Below are 24115 nucleotides of genomic sequence, written 5' to 3' on the forward strand. Positions count from 1 at the left end.
CTGGGCAGGTTTCCTGAGCGCCTGCGCGGTGCTAAATAGGCTGCTGCGCGGCCGCACAGCTTACAGGGAACTTAGGTTGGAAGTGGGTTAAAGCTCCTATGAGAGCAAACCTCCAGTGTAGATGTGACCTCCATTTCTGAAGGGCCTATGAGTGTAGTGTCTAGGGAGGCTGAAGCTGAACAGAGTTGCAGTTCTACGCATCTGTGCCGAGTATGACCCCTGCTGGTCACATGCAGACCAACAGAAACCCACGCTGTGAATTACCTTCTTCTCATTGATGTCCAGCTGCTCCTCTTCCTTGTCCACATCTTTTGGCAAGTCTTTGATTTTATTCAGCAGCTCTGCTTTGGGGGCTGACATGTTATAGTAAGCACTGCAGGTGACCGAAGTTACAGCAGCTTCCTTTTCTTCGCTTCTATACCCCAGTGAAAAAGACGCACAACAGATCCAGAGAGGGGGTTTAGATTAGATAAGGGACTAGAGAAATGTCAAAATCAAAGCGTCAGGGTATCAGCTGGGCTAGTTTATTAATACTGTCTGTTAAGAAGACTGCCGCTTCCCACTAGTAGATGGTGCATGTCAGCCATTTTCAAATCCCTCCACGCTGGGAAAGCCAGCACAATCGCACTGATGTTTGGTTGTCTGCTAACAACTTGTCTAAACACTGGGGCTGGATCCTCAGCTAGTCTAAACTGGTATAGCGCCACTGAAGTCAATTTAATTGAATATCTTATCCAGCATAATCCAGTTATAATTTATTACAGCAGGGCTTCTCCAGCTGTTGCATTTGGCCCTCTATCTTATATTAGGCATTCTTCAAAGTTTTGGGTCATTTTTGCAGCACACTGTAGTGTTTTTTATAAGGGATTCCCCCAGGCTCCCCCCTCCCCGCCCCCCCAAAAATATTGCCTCTCATAAGCTATCTGCTTTCCCAATGATTTGGTCCCGATTCTGTTCTCCCACCAGTTTTACACTGAAGCAATTCCATTGGGTTCAGTGGAGTTACTCCTGGTTACCACGGTGTGAGATCAGAATTAGGCCCTTTCCCTCTGGTTTGGGGGTGTAGCATGGATCTCAGTTTCCAAAAACATGGGAAATGCCACTGCAGAGATTAGTCAACAAGGGGGTGGAGTCAGGGGCGGTGCAACCCATTAGGGCGCTAACATTTGGGGGGCGGTGACCGCGGCGGCCGGATCTTCGGCCACCTCGGTCGACGGCGGTATTTCGGGGGTGGGACTTCCGCCGCCTCTGTCGGGGGCGGTATTTCGGGGGTGGGACCTTCCGCCACCTAGGACGGCAAAAAAGCGGGGGGCGCTCCTGGGTGGAGTGAAGCAACCTCTCCCGCCCCATGTCTCTATACCAAACTCAGCACCATATTCTCTACTGGCCTTAGTGTCCTGGAGCTTAGAGGAGAGAAGGTCCCGAGGCCAATGGCTACGCACAGCCAAGACGGTAGGAAACCCTTTTACAGAATGATTTGCTAATCCCAGTGTATGGGGACTGAGCGCAAACTAGTGCTCCAGCCTCACTGGCAGGAAGAATTCAGCCTGCACTCTTCCATACAAGCGAGCAGGCGAACAGCTCTTCTTACATATCAGCCAACCCCCCACATGAACCGGGCTCACCTGTCATCCTCAGGCACCGGCCTGCTGGCTTTCTTTTGCATCATCTTCCTTTTCTCTTTCAGCAAGCTGGTTCCATTGGGAAAGATCCCTTCCATTAAGTCCATGGTTGTCTTCATTTTGGAGTCTGGATCCAGGATATCTGCTAGAGACTTATCCCTGTGGACGATTTCCTTGGCCAGGGCCTCTGACTTAATATCCTCCGGGGTCTTCTTCTTTATCACTTGAATAGCTGTGCCCTGAGTCCCGGGGCTGAGGCCACCATTTTCCGAATCCTTCCCCTGGGTGTCTGGCTCTTTCAGGTTGCCCCCGAGTTGTGCTGCATTCTGCTTTTCAGAGTTTGGCCGCTCCCCTTGAGCGGCAGGCGACTGGTGCGGTGACTCAGTGTTCCCAACAGACGGTGAAGCGGCCCAGCTGTTTTCCCTGCTGATGGAACTCAACCCCGGCTTCTCCCTGTCAGCCAGATTCCTGGGAAACCTGCTGCTGTGGACAGAAAAGTTCTATGATAAACATGGGGTGAAGGGCTCCTTTTGGACAGTGAAGGTACGGCACAAGCAAGAGAGGTGTATAGTAAATCACATTTCCCTTTCCACTCCACTTTCTCTGGTCTATTTGAACTGTAAGCTCTTTGGGGCAGAGACAGCCTCTCGCTAAGTGTTTGTACCTAGAAAAACCCACTCTAGGAAGCTAGTGGCGCCAGAAGTAAATGATCCCCATGACTCCGAACACGGTTGCTTCCTTATTCCAGTAAAGATCGAATGGGTGAGTTACAAACTTCTTGTGTTGGACAATATGGGGCAACTGTTGCGCTCACTCCCAGTGACACGTAACAAGCTGATCCTTACTGTGGGACCTTAAACTACAGCAGCCACCCTCCTAGCAAGCGTTCGGAGATCAGGTTCGTCAGCCCCACAAGGAAGTCAATCAGCTTGACATTCTCAAGCTGGGAACGAGAATAAGCCTGAACAGTTCAAATCCTAGCGGTCCTTTTCACACTGACACCAAAGGTTCCTTAACAACTCACTGCCACAGCCCTGCTAATAAAGTCAGGATGGGCCCGATCCTCAGCTGGTGTAACTTGGGATAGCTCCTTTGAAGTCCACACAGCTGCTCTAACTTACACCAGCCCACGGCCTGCTTTACAGGGCCGCCGACAGTGGGTGGGGGGGAAGGGCAGCAACGTTAAAGCGTTGCTGCGCCATCACTTTAAGGACAGTCTTTTGCTGTGGAAGCACTTCTAAGGATCCTCAAAGCGCTGCTGCGGCAAAGGACTGTCCTTAAAGCGCTTTAACGTTGCTGCCCCTTCCCTCCGTCGGCGGCACTGCCAGTAGGGTTCGTATCGGCAGAGCCGCCGACAGGGGAGACAAAAGGGACCCGGACATTAAAGCGCTGCCCTGGCAGGGCTTTCGGGATGGTCCTTTGCTGCGGCAACGCTTTAATGTTGCTGCGCCCCCCACCCATTGGCGGGGCCGCCGACGGGAGCGGGGGGGGGGCGCAGCAACGTTAAAGCACTACTGCGGCAAAGGACCCTGCAGCATTTTAACGTCCCTGCCCCTTTTGCCCCCCCGGCCGCTGACGGGCAGAGGGGGCAAAAGGAGCAGCTGCCCTGGGGCCAGCGATTTAAAAGGGCCCGGGGCTCCGGAAGCCGCTGCCCCTACCGCAGCAGCAGTGTCTGGAGCTCTGGGCCCTTTAAATCAACACAGGAGCCCTGGGCGACGCAGTCCAAGTGCTGGCTGGGGGATGCGGACCCCCCCAGCCCCGCCCCTTCCGCCCGAGGCCCCACCCCTTCCAGGGGCCAGAGCCACCCCCCGTACCGGTAAGTGTCCTCAGTTACTTTCACCCCTGGATCATCCCCCTCAAAACCTGGGACGTCCCTCTGACCACTGGAATGGAGAGCACCCACCGCAGCACATCAGAACCCCAGGACTGACTCTCCTCTCACGCAGCAGTGAATAAGGAGTAACTCCATTGAAGTCTGTGCTGTAACTGAGAGGAGAATCAGGCCCAGTATATTCTCTTAGTTACAGGCCCCAGTGATAGCATAGGTTTATGAGACACATACAGCTGCATAGGGCCTGTTTAACCAGGGACCCCCTTGCCCGGCCAGTGCCACCTACAGTAATGGACCTGCCAACTTTGGGTACTTACTCAGGCTCACAGATCTCGGGCTGCAGGGCTAAAAACAGCAGTGTAAACGTTCGGATTTGGGCTGGAGCCTGGGCTCTGACGGGGGTGGGTCTCAGACTCCAGGCTCCAGACCAAGCCCGAGCGTCGACATCGCTATTTTTAGCCCTGCAGCCCGAGCCCCACAAGGAAGAGTAGGTGCCGCGGGTTTTTTATTGCCGTGTAGGCGCCACAGAGCTTGAAAACCAGAAGGAACCATTTCACCTGCCCCGTTGTATAGCAGAGACCAGTCTCAGCATTCTCCTTCTTCCTTAGTGTCATTGATCCTTCCCTGTCCGCCCACAGAGCTAGAGGCTAGCAAGCCCTGGTGACAGAGACTTTGTCCAACTTCCCTGCTTTCCTTGCTGTGTGTGTACACACCCTAGAAGCCTTTCCTCTCAGCTGGTGGCTGTGAATGGGTCCCATGGGTATGCAATGCTGGGGGGGAGGGTGGTCCGTCACAGACGGATTGGGCCCGGCATATCTTACCCCTTATGGCCCTACAAAGACTAAAACTGACCCGGGAAGACACGATGGCGTTACAGCTCTCCCTTACCTTGCTTTGGCCTCTTCTATAAGCCTCGTGGATTTGTCTCCTGTTGCCCCACCTGCTTCAAATGCAGCCGGGGGAGGAGGTGGAAATATCTCTGCGTCGCCTGTGAAAGCGCTGGGGCTCCACTCAGGAAGAGGAGGAGGTGGTGGCAGAGGGGGTGAGGGTTTAAATGCAGTCCCTGCAACACCAGGCTGCAAGTCCTTGATAAACACCTCATCGTCTCCTTCTTCCGGCACGCCCGGTGGGGGAGTCAGCTGAAGGCCTGACTCGGAGATCCGCAGAGAGATCTTCCCAGAGGGAGGAGGCGTCTCTGAATCGGAAGAAGTGCTGCTTTGTGTCGGTAGGCTCTGCCATCTTTGAAAGAGCTTCTGCCCAGACACCTGAGAAGACACCGAGCCCTTTAGGAAGCTGTCATCATTGACCGAATGAGCCCATTTCACTTTTGGTGGGAAGTGTCTCTGAGGCAGCATGGCCCTTCTCTGTATCGCTTCTTCGGCTGAGTCCTCAGGGGAGCTGGCATCGCGGTACAGAGGCCGTGCCTGACCATTATCATTGCCTTCGGGGGGGACGGCGTCTAGTTTGGCACGTTGCCTCATTGCCAGGCTGTCCCCAGCAGCCTGCAGGCCTGAGGGAGTCTGGGTGGAATGAGCAGCGCTAGATGAGGACTGGCCAGGTCCAGAAGGAATACGGTTAAGGAGCAAGGGTCTGGCGCCCTGCTTAGGTTCAGAAGAATGATTCTTGAAGTCTGTTGGCGATGGGACACACCTTTGAGTCCTGCTGATATGCCTAGGGGGTTCTGAGGCCTGGTGGCTCTCAATCAGAGTGGATGAGCTTGTGAGGTCATTGCCAGGAGGATGGGGACGATAATTTGGGATTGTTGGCTTTTCAGAGTGGCTTCTTTTCTTACTGCTGTCGGACCTAAGACAAGATATAACTACCATAAATCTAACATTTTCATTCAGGGAGCAAACGTAGCTGCCATGTATCCCTTTAAAAAGCTAAGAACTCACATTAGACCTTAATACCGGAGGCATGCTGCCAATTTCTGCCTCCAGTTAAAGCTGATTTCAATGGGATTGCATGGGTGAAACCAGCAGTTAATTCTGGTCCACTTAGCATAGGCGCACAGATATTATGGTGATGGGCTGGGCACCATATAAGGACCTAGAGAAATAAAAATTACAACTAATCTATGAATAGGTTATTTTTTTCAAAGGCTGATGTGTAACAGGTTGAATAATCTGGTTTGAGGACTGTAGGAGAACTATATTTCTGTGGGCATGAGATTCATGAAGTTTGATCCAACTTACAGAAAACAGCAGAAACTGTAGCTAATAATGCAGGCAACATAGCAAATCATGTAGGAACTAAGCAACACAGCTATCTATACAGGGACAACCTAGGCCCAATGAATTAGTTATTTAGCTCCAGTCAGCATCTTGATTTATTATTGGCAGTGCAGGTAGCGACTCCTAGATTTAAGGTTGCCAGACACTTCTTATTAGAAGATTCTGTTTTCAGTTGCTTATAATTTTGCCAAATTTAAACTGTGTGGGTCCCATGCTGGGTGTCTGCTTTAAATTGATTTTTTTTTTTAAAGTTTCAGCTAAAATAGTTCAACTGCTTCCAAGAATGAGACTAGGGAGAGATATATTGTTTTATCCATCTTAAAAAATTCTTACAACTGTGAGGTCCTCTGGAAAAATAGCATATTTTGTACTATTAATGCAACTTATTAGACTTATCGTAATGCATACACACAAGGAGGACCCAAGTAAGCTTGCAGAGGCAAACTTAATTCTGACATTCCCTAACTTTTGAGTGCTCGACTTTGCAACATCAATGTTCTTTTAATGTAGGGTTGGGGTGTTGTGTGTGTGTTTTTTTTTTACATAGTGCCAAATGGGTTCCAGGCACTTTGCAGACAATACAAAGACAAGTACTTTGCCCCAGTGAGCTACCAATCTGAATGGACAACAGACTAAATTGTTCACACCACTTTTAAGGATGTTCTCAAATGAATCAGAAATACAGCACTAGTCTTATAAGTGAAAGCCCCACTTAGAACATCATATAAAACTCATCATATAAAACCTGAGCAGTTATTTAGCTGGAAAAGAAAATGAATGATAATAACAATTAATAATACATACAAGATATTCCAAGCATGCATTAGGCTGTAGAAAAAAAATCCTATAGCATTGCCATTATATTTGTATATAGTTTAAAGACTGCACTATTGAAATGATCTGCAACATGTGCTGTATGAGATTTGGGGCCAAAAGGTGCTTTAGGTTATGCTGGTGTACATCAGCAATAACTCTATCAAAGCCTTGGGGTTACTCTGGATTTACATTGGTGTAACTGAGAACAGAATTTGGCAGCTTATGGCTGGGAAGATGGGGCTGTCTGTGGTTCTTGGACAGCAGCGATGTGTGATCTTTGAGCCACTCAGTGTTTGTCACAAGGACCGGATGGTAGTTCTCCAATTTAGAGACCTGTCACACGGTAGGAACATTTGCTGATCCTCAAAACTGGTAGAGCCACATCAGTTACACATACGGCACTAACAACCCAGATGTTGGAACTTGGCAACGCAGCATACGGAAAGGAATACAAGTCAAGGGACCACATTAGCTCTAATGAGGTCTCATTTCACTTGTCCATTTAAAGGACTAACCCTGCTCTAACAAAGCTCTTTTTAAAGAAATAGGGCTGGATTCTGGTCGCCACTCTGGCAGCGTATAGAGCAACAACCGGGGAGAATTCCACTAGCATAGGAGCTGCATAGGTCTGGCATACGTGACCCTATATTGCTCCCTTTGCGCCCCTCGGCATCAGGGGTGCACTGGGGGCAAAGCTGGGAGAGGTATTGAGGATGTGAGGGGGAGAAGCTATAGCACTCAGAGCTTTAGCTATTCTGGGCTGCAGAACAGTCCATTGGCAGCCATAGGGAGGCTGTCATAAGGTAGCGCAGCCATTGGGGCTGCTCTAATTTACACCAGGGGTCACATTGGTCCCTGGCAGGTACAATCTGGGTGGCACAAAGGTGGCTTACAGCCACCTTTCCTCCCCTCTCAGGCTGTTCTCTCAGGAGGCGCAGCACAGAATGTATCACACTATATTGTATTCTAATGTGCCTGAACTGTTCTATATGGGCCAGACTGTGACCCTCTTACTCACACTGGGGCGCAGTGACTGGTGCAAGTAGTCCTATTGACTTCAGGGGGCCTCCTCATGTGACTTCACTGATGTGAGTAAGGGAATCAAAATCTGGCCTAACTGGGCTTTTTAAATCTGGGAAGGGTCCAGGCCTGTTCCCACTGAGGTCAAAGGCAAAAACTCACTTTAGTGGTGTAGGGTCAGACTCAAAACATTTGGTTCTGATATTAACACCCACAGCTGACACGGCTCATGTCTGCGTTAGCAGGTTACCAGGGTGACCAGAGGTCCCAATATGATCTGGACCTCCCGATATTAGGGGCTTTGCCCTATATACGCAACTATGTCCCTCCTCCCTCTCCCTCTCCCCAAAAAGTGCCCCAATTTTTCACACTTGCTATCTGGTCAGCCTACATGTCACAGTGGGGTTGATGAGACAAAACCACCCACAGAGGATCTTTTGTGGAGTCTCCAGGCAACACATGAGCAAAAAAGTGTCACCACCGAGTAGTGATCCATCTATGTTTTTTTCAAGCACATGAATGGCATGCACACAAAACCCAGGTACACAACGTGACATGGGCCCAGTGCAGGGCTGGGGTGAGTGGGCCCGTAACTTCCCAGAGTCAGAGGAGTTTCAGGGGTGTATTTGGTCCCTACAGCCATGTTTTATCTATCCAAAGAAGCCTGACCATTAAGTGCAGGGCACTTTACATTCCACTGGAAAATATGCTAATATAACACACGCGCTGCGGATGCAGTAGGAACATCACAAAGATGTGAAGATAGTAACAATAATCCAGGACTGCTGCTCTTGGCAGGAAAACACAGAACAGAATAACCCATTTCCTGCCCCTCTTGGCTCGCTTTCAGACCTGGTGTTAAATCCAGTTACTTAGAACGCTGCTTGGAACAGAGAAGGAAACAATGGAAGTGATAATGCAGTGAAGAATTATGAAACACTGAAGGTAAAAAAAAAATGGAGAGGGCAGGAATAGTTTAAGAATAAGAGCCAGCTGTGTCATTCTCTAATGAGCACTGCAAACATTGTTCAAGCCCTGTAGGAAAACTGCATGTTTTTAAATATTCAAAAATGGTGGCGACGTAGGGCAAAATTCTCTTCTGTGGTTTACACTACAAATCTCTAAGGGGCACAGGAGTTGCAAGACTGGATCAGAGCCATCTAATCCAATATCCTGTCTCTGACTTGCCCTGTCTTGTCCACCTGGACTGCATTTCCAGCACTCACTGCATTGTTGCCCCGATGCCGTTCGATGGGAATTTGGGAGATGGCTGGGGGTGTGATTCCCAACATGATGAAAGGGTGGAAAGTATCTTTTTTGTAGGTGGCCGGAGAGCAGAATTCCTTTTTGAATAATTATCTTAATACTGCCTGGGTTTTGTTGTGATCACACGTGTCTAGAGCTTTGTATAGGAGTCTTCTTAATATTTAAATAGAAACAAATACATAAAACAGATCAACGTGCAATCTGGTCAGTATCAAAAACCCTGTTACTTAGCAGTGTCAGTACTATGCATGCCCCTGCACCCCCTACCTATTTTGTGGGCTTTACAATCAAATTTAAATGTGTCCCTCCCCCGATACTGAGAGAAAGACCCTGACTGTACAGGGAAAACAAGGAAACTGCCTCACGGCAAAGCCCCCAGTCCAGCAAGGTACCTAACCACCTGCCCACCTATAGCCAATGGGAATGTTCATGTGCTAAGATTAGGTACCCTGCTGGATCAGGGCCAAATCATCATACAGGGACATTAGGGTAATTTTCCTCCAGTTTCTCTCAGTTGTGGTTGTAGAGATTTACAGAGACCCAGGAACTTAAGACGTGACATTTAACAATAGCAGGTCAAACACTGTCAGAGAGAAGTGTTATTTTTAAGTTAACGGGACTTCTGCATACTAAACGAGGACAGACCATGCTACAGAAATGTGCATCGGGGACAGGAGATCTGAGAGAAGGGTTTTACCTTTAACTAATTTCTATGCTGAAAAACAAGAGCTAACAGCAGCTTAGCCCCTCTAACTCTCCCAGGTGAGCCACATAAGACAACCAAAATGAGGTCTCCCAGTGCACTCAAAGCATATGGTTTGTCCAGCTCCTAATATCCCATTCATTTAAATCGAGGACATATTACAGTTGCTGCCAACAACAAAGGGGTTAGCACCAGCAGCTGGAGAAGAGACATAAATATAAACCTACCTGTCTCCTGCGCCAGCCATGTAAGAAGGATTTTTCACCAAGTGGCCAAATTCATTACTTTCCCCTCTCAGCAAGTCCTGGAATGCAATAAGGAGCAGAGTGAGCAGCAGGTTGAAAACGGCTGAAGCTTCTTAACACCAGAGCACTCGGTGTGTCATTTACACTGGGAAGTCAAGAATGGGAGTGTGGTCTAGTGGTTAGAATAAAACTACGCCACCAGGGAACTTCTGAGGTGCTAGCTAAACCAAATGGATTCACCCCAGCTAACACACGGAGGCCTGCTCAGCAGCATTTCTACCACCACCCTCCCTAAGAGGTTCCACAGAAGGATGGGGGCCTACGTTCCCTTCAGAGGTGCCCCCCGGTGAAGGCTGCTGTGGAGATGCCATGAATCAGCCATTACCCTCACTTCCCCGGCCAACACCGCTCCCTTTCCTGCTGCCCTGGCCACCTGCTGGTCACCCAAGGAAGGGGAGATTGTGGTGGTTTTCCGTGGCTCTGTGGCCTGACTTACCTCAGTGGAAGCCAGAGTTGAATATTGCCCAGAGACTGAAAGAGCCTTCAACCATACTGTGATTCTGAGGCTGCCATTTTCCTATCATGCCCTTCCTCTGATTGGCAGGACAGCCCGTGCAAGCACAGCACAGATCTTGCTCCCATTACAATCAACGGAAGTTTTGCCCCAGGTGGCTTAAATGGGAACCGGATGAGGCCTGTGACTTCCTAAGTGGAAGCTAATTGTCAGTACTGCAGCGGTGCTCAGCTGGCCAGGGTAATGGTGCCGTGTAGCAGCAAAATCCTTTTTCCTAGGACACCAAGCCATCATGTAGCTCTTCCTCACCAGAGCTCCACCCAAGCCTAGCCGGCTCACCACCACTGCTCCACTGTAATGAGTCTCTCCGTCCTTTCGGAGTCCATTTCTGACCATGCGCCCACCGCCAGATCTTCAAAGACTCCCATTTGGACACCAAAATAAATGGCTGGATGTCCAAGGACCTCAGCAGGTTGGCTGCTTGGCTCTTTGGAAAGGCTAGTCACTTGTCTCCATGGGAACTTGCTGGGTGCTGTGCACATTTGCAAGTCCAGTGTTGAACACTGAAAAATCTGACCCTGAGTTCTTTTGGAAATCTGGTTCGGATTGCTTCCCCCATAGGATTACCCGACAGGACAGTAAATGCCGAGCATTCATTTCAAGAGCTCAGCCTCTCCTCCCTAACTTTTCTGCTGAGGTTTTCAATTTAGGGCCCTTCATTTCAATTTCCCCCTGGTTTTGTTTGTTCTCTTTCCATTGTTGAGCATGGGAGGGGGAGGGTTTGGGCTGATCTTGATTTAGAAGCTGAAAGATAGGCAAGCAGAGAAAGAGAGGAAGACAGAGACTGTGCTCTGCAGACAGATGGCTAATAATTCCACACGGCTATCGATTTCCTCCCATCTTGAAACAAATTCCTACAGCGACACTGTGCTGGGGTTCATATTCAGCATGAAGAGAACAGCATATACCATAAGCGAAGCGCTGAATAGCATACAATGAGCCAAAGAAGTCTGCTTATAAAATGGGAATGAATGTTTTCCACAGAGGAGCTGAGCTGGTTAAAAAAAAAAATTGTGTGTTCCCCTTCTCACACACACTTTTACATTTTTGGTTCTGTACTGTGGGCTCTAGCCCCAATTCCGAACAACATCCCTATTCATGAAAGCAGACGCTTAACTTAAGTCCCAGTGGATTTTTAAGTATGTGCTCGAAGTTAAACATAAAGATGCTGTCCTGAATCAGGGTCTAAGGGTACGTCTATACTTACCTCCGGGTCCGGCGGTAAGCAATCGATCTTCTGGGATCAATTTAATGCATCTTCTCTAGACGCGATAAATTGATCCCGGATCGATCCTGGAAGTGCTCGCCGTCGACGCCGGTACTCCTGCGCCGCGAGAGGAGTACGCGGAGTCAACGGGGGAGCCTGCCTGCCGCGTGTGGACCCGCGGTAAGTTCGAACTAAGATACTTCGACTTCAGGTACGTTATTAACGTAGCTGAAGTTGCGTATCTTAGTTCGAAGTGGGGGGTTAGCGTGGACCAGCCCTAAGAGTAAAATTTTCAATAGTGTCTAATTGCTTTAGCAGCCTAAGTCCTATTTTCAAAAGTCAAAAGCCTAAAGCACTTTTGAAAAGTAGGACTTTGGGTCCTAAATCATTGAGGACACTTTTGAAAGTGTTACCCTTACTGCTGGATTTAAGCACATGCTTAAGTGATTTCCTGAACTGGGGTCTATTAGCGTATCTGCACAGTTGTTTCTCTTCTTCCCAGCATCAGTTCCTCAGCTCACACCATTTGGCACCTTCAATCTCACTAATGCATGCATGGGGGAAAAAAGCAAAAACAAGCCAACAGGAAAAATAATAATAAAAGGTCTCAGGATGCTCACAATTTGTGCCCCTGACCGAGACAACAGGCTTGGTAAACAGAAGCTTGGAACAACTGGTTTCCAGACTGCCATCGTAAAGTACCTTTTAGTGGCTGGGAAAAAAATATCTTCTGTCTGTACTTTCTCATCTGGAATCCTGTTTATTTTTGTTCCTGCTCTGAAATGCACCAGGAGTCAGAATGGGCTTTGCTTCTTGGCTTTCACAATAACTCTTTCTTAAGGATATGTCCTCTCATTGAATATGAAATGTTTCACAATTGACAGCAGTTGTAGTAATGTTATGTAGATAGGTCCATTCTCCAGAGTGGGGGGAAAAACGATGGGGGTGTGTGTGTGTGTGTGAGCACTACCTAGGTAAGGTGTTCTAGCCATTTGATATTTAGGTGCTGTTTTTTATGCTTTCCATTTAAAAAGCAGCAAAAGGACTGACGCATTTCAAGGTGGGAGATTTAAAGTGAAGTGTATGATGGGTTTAGGAAGGGCAGACTCCCATTCTTGGTGCATTTCAGAGAGGCTCTCACTCAGCAGAGTGAGATTCAATCCTTATTTAATTTATTCTGCTAAATACTAGAATATTGCAACTGGATACATTTTTTTTTACAGTGGCAGCGGTTCCAGATGCAGATGCTCTTGTTGAGTGGAGCTATCCCTTAAAACCTGGGCCTACGTGGGCAGCCAAGAAACATTTTTAGAAAGAATTCTGCCTATAGAGCTTTCATGCTGTGTTTTCGCTCCATCTCCCTCACCCTCTCTCTCTCTCTTTCCAACGAAGGGACCCTATATGAAAACGGTGGGACGAATCAGCCTATTGGTGTCAATGGAGCTATACTGATTTACACCAGCTGGGGACCTGGCCCGGGATCTTGCTTTCTTTGAAGTTCATTTGCTGCCAACAGAGTCACTCAACCCTCCCCCCATTTGTGACATCATCACGATTTTCACAACAAACGATTGGATGTGGAAAATATTGGCCCAGTTTCTCCTCCGCAGTTGGACTGTAGGGGGATCCTCCAGGGTTGAAGAGGTAATTTAATGGCTCCTAAGGCATACCCCTTCCTGCAGGCAGCAGAGAGGGCTTGGCTGGGGGAAAGGGGCGCATGGCTGGGCTTTCCTGCACCCCAGCTGTTGTAGTGGCCTTTGGGGGTCATTAGTGCCCCTAGCCTGCTCTAATTTATGCCAGGGAAATGGCCCGCTGCATTGCAGCTCTAGGCTTGGGGGAGCAGAAAGGTGACTTAAGGACCCCTTTGCACACCCCTTTTCGGAGTTGTGCTCCGTGCTTCTGAGCTGCAGCCAAGTCTCTAGACCTAGGCTTTCAGACGAGGAATAAGCAGCAGGAGCAGATGTACTCTTAAAAGCATTTACACCAACATCCTTTCCCCAAGCAAAGCTCCCTAGCGTTAAGAAAACAGGGGAAGAGAAAGACAGGAAGGCTGTGCTACCCAGCTAGCCGGCATTTCAAACTGCCCCAGGCTAATTTAAACAGACCATATGGGCCATATTGCAGGGCACATTTAACCGCATTGTGAGTACGGATAACTGAATGTCAGGCTAGCATCATAACACCCCCAGCCTGTGAATATCAGCTGGACAATGGACTTACCCGGTGTTTCTTGTCAGCTGTGGGAGACGACCTGGAGCGCACATGCACCGTGACTGACTGGTTATCAGATCTATCGAGCAAGTCTTCTGCAGACACCGATTTCCCAGATCTCCCGGGCAATGAGGCCTTTTCAAAGACCTGCTCCTCCATCCTGTAGAGGAGCTGGTCGCGTGAGCCACGCTGACCTGCCTGAGTGCTTTTCGGGAGCTCCGGTTTGGCTCTGTAATCGCGGCGTCTGTCCATTTTAAACTGGCTTGCAGAGGAACTGCTGCCGCCATCCTGGTGCCCTTTCTTTTGTTCAAGCCCATTGAGATCAAAGCAGCCCGTCAGCCCAGGGGGAAGGGTAGAGGAGACCCGGCCTGTTCTAGACACCTGCTCTAGTGACACTCTCCGGTGGTAAAGCTTCTGATCCTGAAGCGAATTCATGCTGGAGGCAGAGGAGAGGCTCTGGCTGTCCAGGCCGCTGGCTTGCAGGTAGGAGCTTTGCGAGCGCTCTCTCGGGACCCCAGCATCGTGAGAAGGCCGCTTCCCAGTTTTGCGTTCGATGTAGTCTGCGAGTGCGTTCTGCTGCAGCTGCTTCAGCTCTGGCTTGGAGAGATTGATGGTGGAGCGAGCTTTGTTCTCTCGCTCAAAGATCTTGCGCCGGTCAGCCACCGTGTTCTCTGGGAAGATGAAATGGAGGCCTTTCTTCTGGGGGGAGAAGGGCGAGGGCTCACGGTCTGAGACACCCACTTCGTTTATTTTCTCTGGCTCGGAGTAGGACCTCTTCTTCTGCTCGGCCGTCAGCCGCTTCCTGCCCCCGATGCGGGACATGTGCTGTGGCAGCCCAGCGTGGCTCTCCTTCTCAGGGTAATCCAGGAGAGGGACATTGTTCTGCGTAGGAGTGACGCTGTGCCTCTCCTTGGGGATGTGAGGGGATGCTGTGGTGCTCCTCATCCCAACGTGGGCCGAGGCCGGCCTCTGTGCACTCCTCTTGGGTTTGCTCCCAAAGGATGGGCTGATGTCGAGGTCTTTGCGCCTGAACGATGTGGCTCGTAGGACCTTGGACTGAGCGTCTTTAATGCTGTTTCTGTAGTTTCTGCTGAAGGAGGTGTCCAGCTGTGTTCCAGGAGCGTCTTGGACGTTATCCTGCCACAGGATTTCCTTCTCTGGCTCGCACATCAGCTGGAACGTGCTTTTGCTCCTTGTCAGACCGTAGTACTCGCTCTGCTGCGCCTGATTTGCTGCCCCCGCCATCTGCTGCTCCACCGGATGCCAATCAACCTCCTCAGGCTTCGCGCTCCCGTTCCTGCTCACCGGCTGCACACCCGCCGGCGTCTCAGAGCCAGTCGTGCTGGGTCGCCTGCACTGTTCGCTGGCTGGCTGGCCATGCTCTTGGGAGTTTGACTTGTTTCGTACGTCCTCTGTGCTGTTAAGAGAGCACCTAGCGCCGGATGATTGGCTTGGCCTATTTGGCCCATAATTATGTCCAAAGCTGGGCACCCCCATGCTCTGGGGCCTTTGACTGCCTTGCTCACGTTGCTCGATCTTGCTGACCTTCTCCAGCACAGAACAGTGGGGCTTGCTGGATTCCAGTTTCCCGGGCTGGAGGCTTTGGGTGCTGCTGGAGCTTAGCCGGCTCCTGCTGAAATCGGAGGCCTTTGGCTGCAGCAGAGAAGAGGGCGCCTCGTACTTTGGCTCTGCATTGTGGAACGGGGCCATGCTGGCGACGTCGTCCTCATGCCGTGTGAAGGCTTGTCTGTCCAAATCGTGCCACTGGCCACACCCTGGCCCTCTCTGATCCTTCTCTGCTTTATTATTGCCATTGGTGAAAGACCGTTTGGCGTCAGAACAGCCCTCGCATTGTTGCCTTTCCTTTAGCTCCAAACTATGCTGCCTCCTGGTGCTCTCCAGGCTGTTCGGCAAGGGTGAAAAGCCAAGCTGCTTGGCCTTACTGTAAGACCACTGATTCTGGCTGGCGGGGTCTCTCTCACTTTTCTGTAGATTAGCATTTTTGTCCTCCTGCAACTCAGCCGCCCAATACTCCTTGGGCTGATAGAGAGCTTTGCTTTCACTGGCATCCCTCGCGTGGGCCTGCAGTGGCTGTGAATTGTGGTTGGAGTGTGGGGGGTTGCTTGTGCTCTCCCGGATGCCATGCGACGTCACATAAAGGGAGCCTGACTTGTCCTTTTGGGAAGGGGGAGAATGGACGTCAGGGCCCGATGTACTGTGAGGTTTGTACTGAGCGAATTTTGCTTCCTGCTTTTTCTCCGCAGCCGGTGGCCCGTAGTCTGGCCGATAAAAGACGGCCGATCTGTTTGTAAAGCTTTGGTTTCCATTCTCATCGACGCCAGAATGGCTGCAGACCGGGGCCTTCTCATACGAGGCTGGAAGAGGTGGAGCGTATCCACTCTCTTTGGCCAGAGCTGGATAGAGCATCCCATTATTGCTTGCCGAAGGCTGGGGCACCTGGGCAAAGTGTGGCTCGGGGGAAGGTACAGGGTAGACGCCGGTAGGAAGCAAAGGCTGTCCTGGCTGTGCTGCCTGGGAATAGCTCTGCTTCGGTTTCACTCTGGGGCTGCTCTCAGGGCTTTTCTCCACCACGGTGTGCAGCTGCCCTTCCACAAACATGGGTTTCAGCAGCTGTCCCTGCCCCAGGGAGACAGTGCCAGACGACGGAGGCCAGGCCCCTTTCGGCTGAGCTCGACACGGCCTGTTTTGATCGAGGCTGGACCAGGAGCTGGGCCTCTCGTGGTGCCTTATTGCCGCATAGCTGTCACTGCGAGTTGGTGGCATGGGGGGCCCTTTTGGGTGCTGACCCTCACTGTCGGAGGAGCTCCTCCTTTGCTGGCCCCAGAAGGGGACTCCACTGTACCGGCTGTGACCAGGCAGCCTGCTGTAGCCACGGCCTTCTGTCTGCGTCCGCCCCTCGCCGCTTGGACGCAGCGTGGAGGAGTTCACTTCGTACTCCTCAGAGACCCCTCGCTGGGCGTCGTAGACCGTCTTGACGTACCTGATGTCAGCCTGCCTCATCCCCTCCTGCGGGCTGCCTCGGGAGTGCACGTTGTCCATGGAGAAGGAGCGCTCCTTGCAGAAGGAAGGCGCCGGGCACTCGGGGATGCTGGAGTTGGTGGAGAAGGAGCTGTAGGCGGAGTCCCTCTTGCTGTGGAGTTGGGCAAGCTGGTCGATGCTGTTGGTGGACTTGGCTGGCGAAAGGTGGCCAGGGGGATATCCAGAAGGGGTATGGTCCAAGGTTTCCATGCTACCCCACGAGCTGTACTGGTCAGGGCTTCTCCTCAGATAGCCATGGTCATAGCCAGAGAGATCACTCGTGGAGGAACTAGAGGAGAGAGAGAGAGAGAAGGGAAAAATAGACTGTTAGCAAGAGAGGCATGCTTTGGCTTATAAACGAGCTCAGAGGCAAGATGTTTAGTTTTTAGAAGAACAGACGAAAACCCATATTTGGGCCTGACTCTGTTCGCTGTCTGCAGTCATCTTGGTTTACTAAGAGAAATTGCTTGACATTGCAACACATGTCTCCTATTTATCACTGGGGGGTGGGGGGGGGGGGAAAGGCGGAAGCACTGTGCAAGCTTTGGAGCCAGGGAAGATTTGCCGCACCCATCAAACCCATCCAAAGCATTTAAAAAATAAAAATAAATGCAGATGCCAGAGAGGGAAAGAGCAAGGGAGTAGGAGTGGCTTCTTGGAGGAGGAATTGAATCTCTCCCTTTTTTTCCATTTTTTTTCTTTTTATGGAGTTGAAGGCTACACCCTGGCAGTCTTCCTGGAAACTCAACTGTAGCAGAGAAATTTTGTTTGCTGTGAGAAAACTAAACAGACAAGACAGAAGGGAGATGGGGGGCATGTATGTGTGGATGTCTGTGTGGGAAGGAAATTACAGTAGTGTTTTGATAAGACCCCAGGAAGTCTTTACAGCCCCACCGCGGATGTAGTTTAGCAGGCAAGGGCGTTCCCCGTTAAGGGATCTGCAGAGCATTAGCTAGGTCAGATATAAGTTGGTGGAGGAACCTCTGATGTGGTCCCTGGAAGTCTGTCTGTCCATAAAGAAGACTATTCAAGTAGTTACTGGGAGGGAGGTAGCTGCTCTTGTTCCAGACATACGTATGTTTCAGAATGGGTTTGTTCACATGAAGGGGGAAGGTGTGGAGGTTTTAAATTGTTGGGAGGGACTTTCTGGGCTCACAACCCCTGTTTCACTCCATCAGGTGTTTCTGGGGCTGAAGAGGGTAATTTGAGGTACTACTTTTCCTCTCCCTCTGTCCTATGCAGCTCTCCCTCTGGACACAGATATCCTCATTCCCCTACACAAGGCGCTGAGCAGGCTGCCCCATCGCACTCCCAGGCACTCTGGGAGCAAGGATCTGAGCTGGGAAGCACCCAGCAGCTGGGGTTTGGTAGTGTGCAGACAACAGTCACACGGTAGCCACTTGGGGTGGTTAGTAGTCACACACTCAGCTTAGAAATAGCTGTATTTCCTGGACTGGCAGGCCCAGTTCTTGCACAGGCCGTTCACCTTGCTTGCTCCACGCACGTGCCTGTCTGTGTGCACGTCCGATGAGATTGGAGGCGCTGACCATCCACAACAGCCATTGGAGCTTATGGGAGTTGGGGATGCTCGGTAGCTCTGAACAGCAAGTTACCAGGTCCTCTGAGGCAGCTGGTGTAAGGTGAAGCAGCCCCCAGGCTAATCTGTAGTCACTAAAGAATCCCTGGTACTTCTCAAAACACATTCGTGCTGTAACTTCCCCAGGCACAGCTGGACTGAAGGAGCTAAGCTGTGCAAAGAACAGCTAGAAAGAGAGATGGGTGGATAGCCTTAAGGAAAGGCAGCGAGAAGGACTCTGCCTGCAAAGCAAAGCAAAGGATAAGATAAGCGTAGAAAGGGGTGCAGAGACACATATACGGACATGGAGGGGAATAAGGTCAATGAAACCTCAGAACAGCCACGTTGTTCACGTCCGGTGTCAGCTGCTGATCTGCTTTCACATTTTATTTTAGTTGTTTCTTTTTTTAATGAACAGCGGACTATGGGTTTCAGACCCCGACAGCCAGACTCTCAGCCAGGGCCCCGGCAATCCACCCAGGGAAGTGGACGCGTGGAGCTGGCAAACTGACCACTAGATGCCACTGGCGTTCCTCATTAAAAACACCTGGAGGAAAAAGCATCCTTGGCCGCAGCGAATCCAGGCTGGAGTTTCTCGGCCAGAAACGCAGCAGCTGTGATGCAAAGCCCCTCGCTGGCAGCTGAATGGGCTACTAACGGGATGATTTGAGTGGAGGGCGAACCCGCATTTCTACTGTAACTCCTAGTTTGTCTTCCCCTGCCCCGCCGCCCAGGCTCTTTGGAGCTGGTTCTTGGCTGACATTTGCAGTGCCAGCGTTTAAGTTGCCCAGAGGGTTTGCACAGAGGCTGTGTGGACAATCCCTCCTTCGGAAGCCCATCTGCCTTTCAAGGGGAAACAAAGAGGGTAGAATTGTGAACATCTCTCTCCAGACTGCCCATGACACTTACTGACAAGTGTCTTCTGGAGCTTCTTAGCGCAGTCGGAAAGAGAACCCCCCCCCCCCACAGGCTGGGATCATGGCATTCATTCAAGTTTGCAGCCTAAATAATGGCTGGAGGGGTCTGATCCCATATTCTTTTAACAGAACTAGGATCCCAGGCCTAGTCTTCTGGGACTGGTAACCCACCACACTGACTTAGGAGGGAAACACACACATCATTATGACTCTGACCCCTGCAGAAAGCAGTTGGCAACATCAGGAAATCCCTCACTGAACGTCTCACCCTGGGAGGACCATCAGTGATGTAATACCTTTGGCGATAGTGACTGCTCATGAAAGCAGCTTGTTGCACTGATAGGCGATGTTTCCATGCTGCCTGGGTCCTTTTCTTATTTCTTTTTATTTGCTAATTTTTATTCCACTTTTTTTTTCTTCTTCGCTGGGGAAAGGAACAGGGTGGAGAACGTTTGTGAGGTCTTGAAGGCCTGGGAGTGTCTCTCTCAGATCCTATTATAGCTAAACACATTTTTAAAAGTGTTCTGTCTAACATGGGTTTAAAGGAGTTGCCCAGTCAGAGTAGAGCAGGGAACACAATGTTTAATCGGTTTAGGAACCAGTTTTCAGGACTAGCTCTAGGTCTTGAGCTGTTATATCACAGTAGTACAGTAGGACTTGGTAGGTCCCTACCTAGAGTTGGTATCTAGCTCTCAGTGCGATGCTGAGATTTGACTCAGACCCGACCGAGACGGTGGGAATACAAGGCCAGCTTTTTAAGGGAGTTCATCACCAACTGTTCCCATATAGGCACCTAAATAAAATGCAGCTGGCCACTTCATTTGGATGCCACGTAGGAGCCGAGGGCTTGTAAAAATCCAGCCCCAACTGTGGATGATGAGCGCTTTTGAAAATCTTGCCTGTATATATTAGGGCCAACACGGAGCCTCATTGAAGTCAAGTGAGGCTCTAGGGATCATTGGAGTGCATTGTTGGCTCAGGGCCTTAGCTTAGAAGCCTTGTGAACTGGTCTTACTACGTGTATGTAAAGTGCCGACAGGAGCTATGTAGACAAATAATGATAATAATCATAGTAGCCAAATAGTGCAGTCATTACCAAGTGCTTGACCCAAAGCCTAATGAAATCACTGGGTGTCTTTCAACTGACTTCACTGAACTGTATGTCCTTACACACATAAAATTACCATTGAAGTCAATGGGAGTTTTGCTCGTGTAAAGACTGGGTAAGGACTGGCAGGATCTGTCCGAATGCACCGAAGCAGGTTGCAGTAGACAGGCAATTTGGCAGGGATGACTGATTTTATTGCTCAGAGAGGAAGGATATTTCTATGGATGAGTAGAGAGTTTTCTTTTCCTGGAATGATACACTAAACAAAAAACAACTCTGCTGTATTCCTCTGAGTTTTACAGTACATGGCCAAGACCACATGGCCCTTACCTGGAATGGTAGGACTGATGCCAAGGAGTGCCAATCGTGCCCTGAGATATTTGCATCATGCTGGGATCGGGTTGGTTCTCTATGAATTTGGTTGAATGCCAGGAGTGCGGTCGGCCCACAAGTTCAGCCCGCCTAGGTAGAAAGAGAGAGGGATCCGAAATATTAGCAACACCCAGTCATTCGGCTCCTTTGTCTGGGGTAAGAGCCATGTAAATGGACATTGGCAAATAAATGTTAATCAGCACATATCACTCCTCAGGCTTCTGTTTGCTGCTGCTTTTCAGGCAATTAATTTGAAAGAACACTGAGTTATCCACCCATGCTGCCATATGTACACATGACAGCACACATTCACATCCAGGCACACTCATCCTCATGCCAATACATGCCCATCAGCACATACTCTGATATGCTGACACACATGAATATACATGAACATAGTGAGCATAAATTCTGTTCACATAAACATATTCAAAGATTGTTACCAAGCCCACTGGCTTCTTGTAGAGATTTTTCCTTGTGTATCTTAATTGCAGACATGGGCGCTGATCCAGCAGGATGATGATCCCTTGTATCCACAAGAAAAATTAGGCCATAACACCATTTCACTATTTTTTTGCAAACCATTTGCTAAAGATTCCTGAAGAACAAACCATTATTTCAGTGTTAAGGGCACCTTTGATCTTCAGTGAAGGAAAGAGATCTGTTTTATCCCGCTGTTATGACAGGATCTCATTAATAAGAGCTGAACTGAAAATTTAAAAAGGAGGAGCTGAACAAATCAAATTTTCCCCGTAGGTGTGTTTAAACAGAGCTCTTTTGTTCCATCCCTTGCCAAGAAAACAAGGAAACTGAATGTGGTCGGGTGGGAGGCTGACAGAACTGGATTAACGAAGTAACTCATACTGTCGCCTTCTCTTATTCCTGAAGTGTCCCTTCATAACACGAAGAGACTTGGGGATTTAAAGGCTCTCTTTGTAGTTTTGGGAGAAGCAAAACCTATGCCATTTTCATTTCTTGTTTGGGAAAGCCCATTGTTTGACAGATAGAAGTATGTTTTCACTTGAATCCTTCAGCAAAGAGCTGTAAGAATTGTGCGGCCCAGTCCTCTAAGCCATTAATACTTTAAAAGCAATTCAACCAACAATCCTGTGATAGCATCATGAGTAAACAAGGAAGCTGTGAATCTAACTCAAAAGACAAGCACTACAAATGTAAGTGTGGGATAACCTTGCATTGTGTCCACACCTACTTGTTGCTGAAAATGTGGATTAAGTGTAATAGAATCTTAGGAGAGTTTAAACTAATGGTGGTGGTGGGTGCTTTGGTACAGGTGACCACCTGCTCATGTTGCACAAAGTCACGTACGCAAGCTCTGTGGAAAATCGGAGACTGAAACATGTGTTTGTGCACCAAACTAACAAGACTAAATGTAAATGCTCCTTGTGACTTCACTAGGATTGGACCCAAAAGTCTACAGATAATTGTTCAGCTGATGTCTTCTGTGTAAGTGTATGTGTGCACCCATGTGCATGCGGCACAACAACATAGGTTCCTGGCATGTGCCATCTAACACAGGATTAGGCAAGGAGCTTGCTCTTTCAGGTATTTGCACAAATCTAGTTTACTCCTAGTAAGGCCGTCCTTAGAGGAAGGAGACTGGTGCAATTGAAACGACTGGATCTGCAGCTGAATATTTACCTCCAATTGTGTATTATGGGAAGATGACCACATTTAACTCATCAAAGCAAAGCACTGGTTTACCAAAGGCAGGTCTTGATAAAAAACATTCCATACATGTGTTTTACCCCAGGGTACAGGTTCCAGGTACCAATATAAAATCACTGCAAGAGTAAACATTTTTTTTAAACGGCCATAGAACTGGCTTTGGAGAGGCTGCAATATTGTGAGAACCTGACTCTTATCCTAGACAGATAGGCACAGTTGTAAGCCTCTTAGTACTGCAGTTAATTTCTGACTCAAGACAAACAATGAGCCAGACCCTCCGCTGGTGTAAATCAGTGTAGTTCCATTGGCGTCAGTGAAGCCAGGCCAATTTACAGAAACCAGGAATCTCGCCCAGAAAGTAAGTATTTCAAAAGGCAAAACTGCTCCAGCCCTGAGCCCCCCCAAACCCGGAACCCCTTCCTGCACCCCAAACCCCTCATCCCTGGCCCCACCCCAGAGCCTGCACCCCCAGCCCTGACCCCCTCCCGCACCCCAACCCTCTGCCCCAGCCCTGAGCCCCCTCCCCAAACCCAGAGCCCCTCCTATACCCCAAACCCCTCATCCCCGGCCCCACCCAAGCCTGCACGCCCAGCCCAGAGCCCTGACCCCCTCCCGCATCCCAACCCCCTGCCCCCAGTCCAGAGCCCCTGAACCCCTCATTCCCAGCCCCACCCCACCACCCTCACCCCTGCACCCCAACCCTCTGCCCCAGCCCTGAGCCCCTCCCACACCCCAAGCCCCTCATCCCCAGCGCCGTTTGATCGTGGGCACCAACAATTTTCTTCAACTGGGTCCCCAGAAAAAAAGTTTGAAAATCACTGATCTAGACCATCCCTGACAGGCGTTTGTCTAACCTGCTCCTACAAACCTCCAATGGCGGAGATTCCACAACCTCCGTAGGCAATTTATTCCAGTGCTTAACCACCCTGACAGTTATGATTTTTTTCCTAATGTCCAACCTAAACCTCTCTTGCTGCATTTTAAGCCCATTGCTTCTTGTCTTACCGTCAGTGGTTAACGAGAACAATTTTTCTCCCCCCTCCTTGTAACAACCAGAGCGGGTCTGATTCTCCTCTCACACCTTTTTAACATCAGTGTTGCTCATTTCATGTCACGGAAGTTTCATCTGACTTAGATCAGTGTAGCTGAGAGGAAAATCAGGCCCAGTAGCTGAAAAGTATTTGCTTAATTTTGACTGAGTTCCTGATCAAAAGGAAAAAAAAATTATCCTAATTTCTGTGCTGATTTTGAGAAAAGAAATGAAGCATACCTGGGAAAAAGCTTTTTGGTCTCTTTAAAAACAAAGAAAAACAGCAATGGGAAAAGGCAACAATGAGAAATTGAAATTCACTTGCTTTTATCAGTGTGTTGAAAATTACTCTTATTTCAGTGTTTATCTTGTACTATGGAGCTGTCTGGGTTAGTCAGGAACAGTTCGCTTCTCAACTGCTATACATGCCTATTCATTTTATAGTGCAAAGATATGGATCCTGTAAATCATGCCTAAGGACTGCACTTACAACAAGCATGGAATTTATTCACTGTCTGACATATCTAGTGATTTACTAGGGAAATTCCTAGTGTTGTGAGGAAGTTATACAAAGCTCTTGAAGCTATGGATTGTGGTAAATAGTGTGCTGTGATAGATAGATAGATAGATAGATAGATAGATAGATAGATAGATAGAT

At 49.3% G+C, this 24115-nt stretch overlaps 1 protein-coding gene across 1 annotated transcript in view; it reads right to left on the reverse strand.

The window, feature by feature from the left end:
• The window catches only part of SHROOM3 (shroom family member 3), a 237435-nt gene that overhangs the window by 7478 nt on the left and 205842 nt on the right, over window positions 1-24115 (reverse strand). Inside the window, exons 4-9 of the mRNA XM_026653361.1 lie at window positions 20700-20831; window positions 13739-17057; window positions 9720-9796; window positions 4342-5256; window positions 1626-2105; window positions 265-415 (exon numbers count right to left, since the gene is read on the reverse strand). Of these exons, the coding sequence (XP_026509146.1) occupies window positions 265-415; window positions 1626-2105; window positions 4342-5256; window positions 9720-9796; window positions 13739-17057; window positions 20700-20831 (5074 nt within the window). The remainder of the gene's footprint in view (window positions 1-264; window positions 416-1625; window positions 2106-4341; window positions 5257-9719; window positions 9797-13738; window positions 17058-20699; window positions 20832-24115) is intronic.

Source organism: Terrapene carolina, unplaced genomic scaffold, assembly GCF_002925995.2.
Source record: "Terrapene carolina triunguis isolate 2854851 unplaced genomic scaffold, T_m_triunguis-2.0 Scaffold136, whole genome shotgun sequence".
NCBI lineage: Eukaryota > Metazoa > Chordata > Testudines > Emydidae > Terrapene > Terrapene triunguis.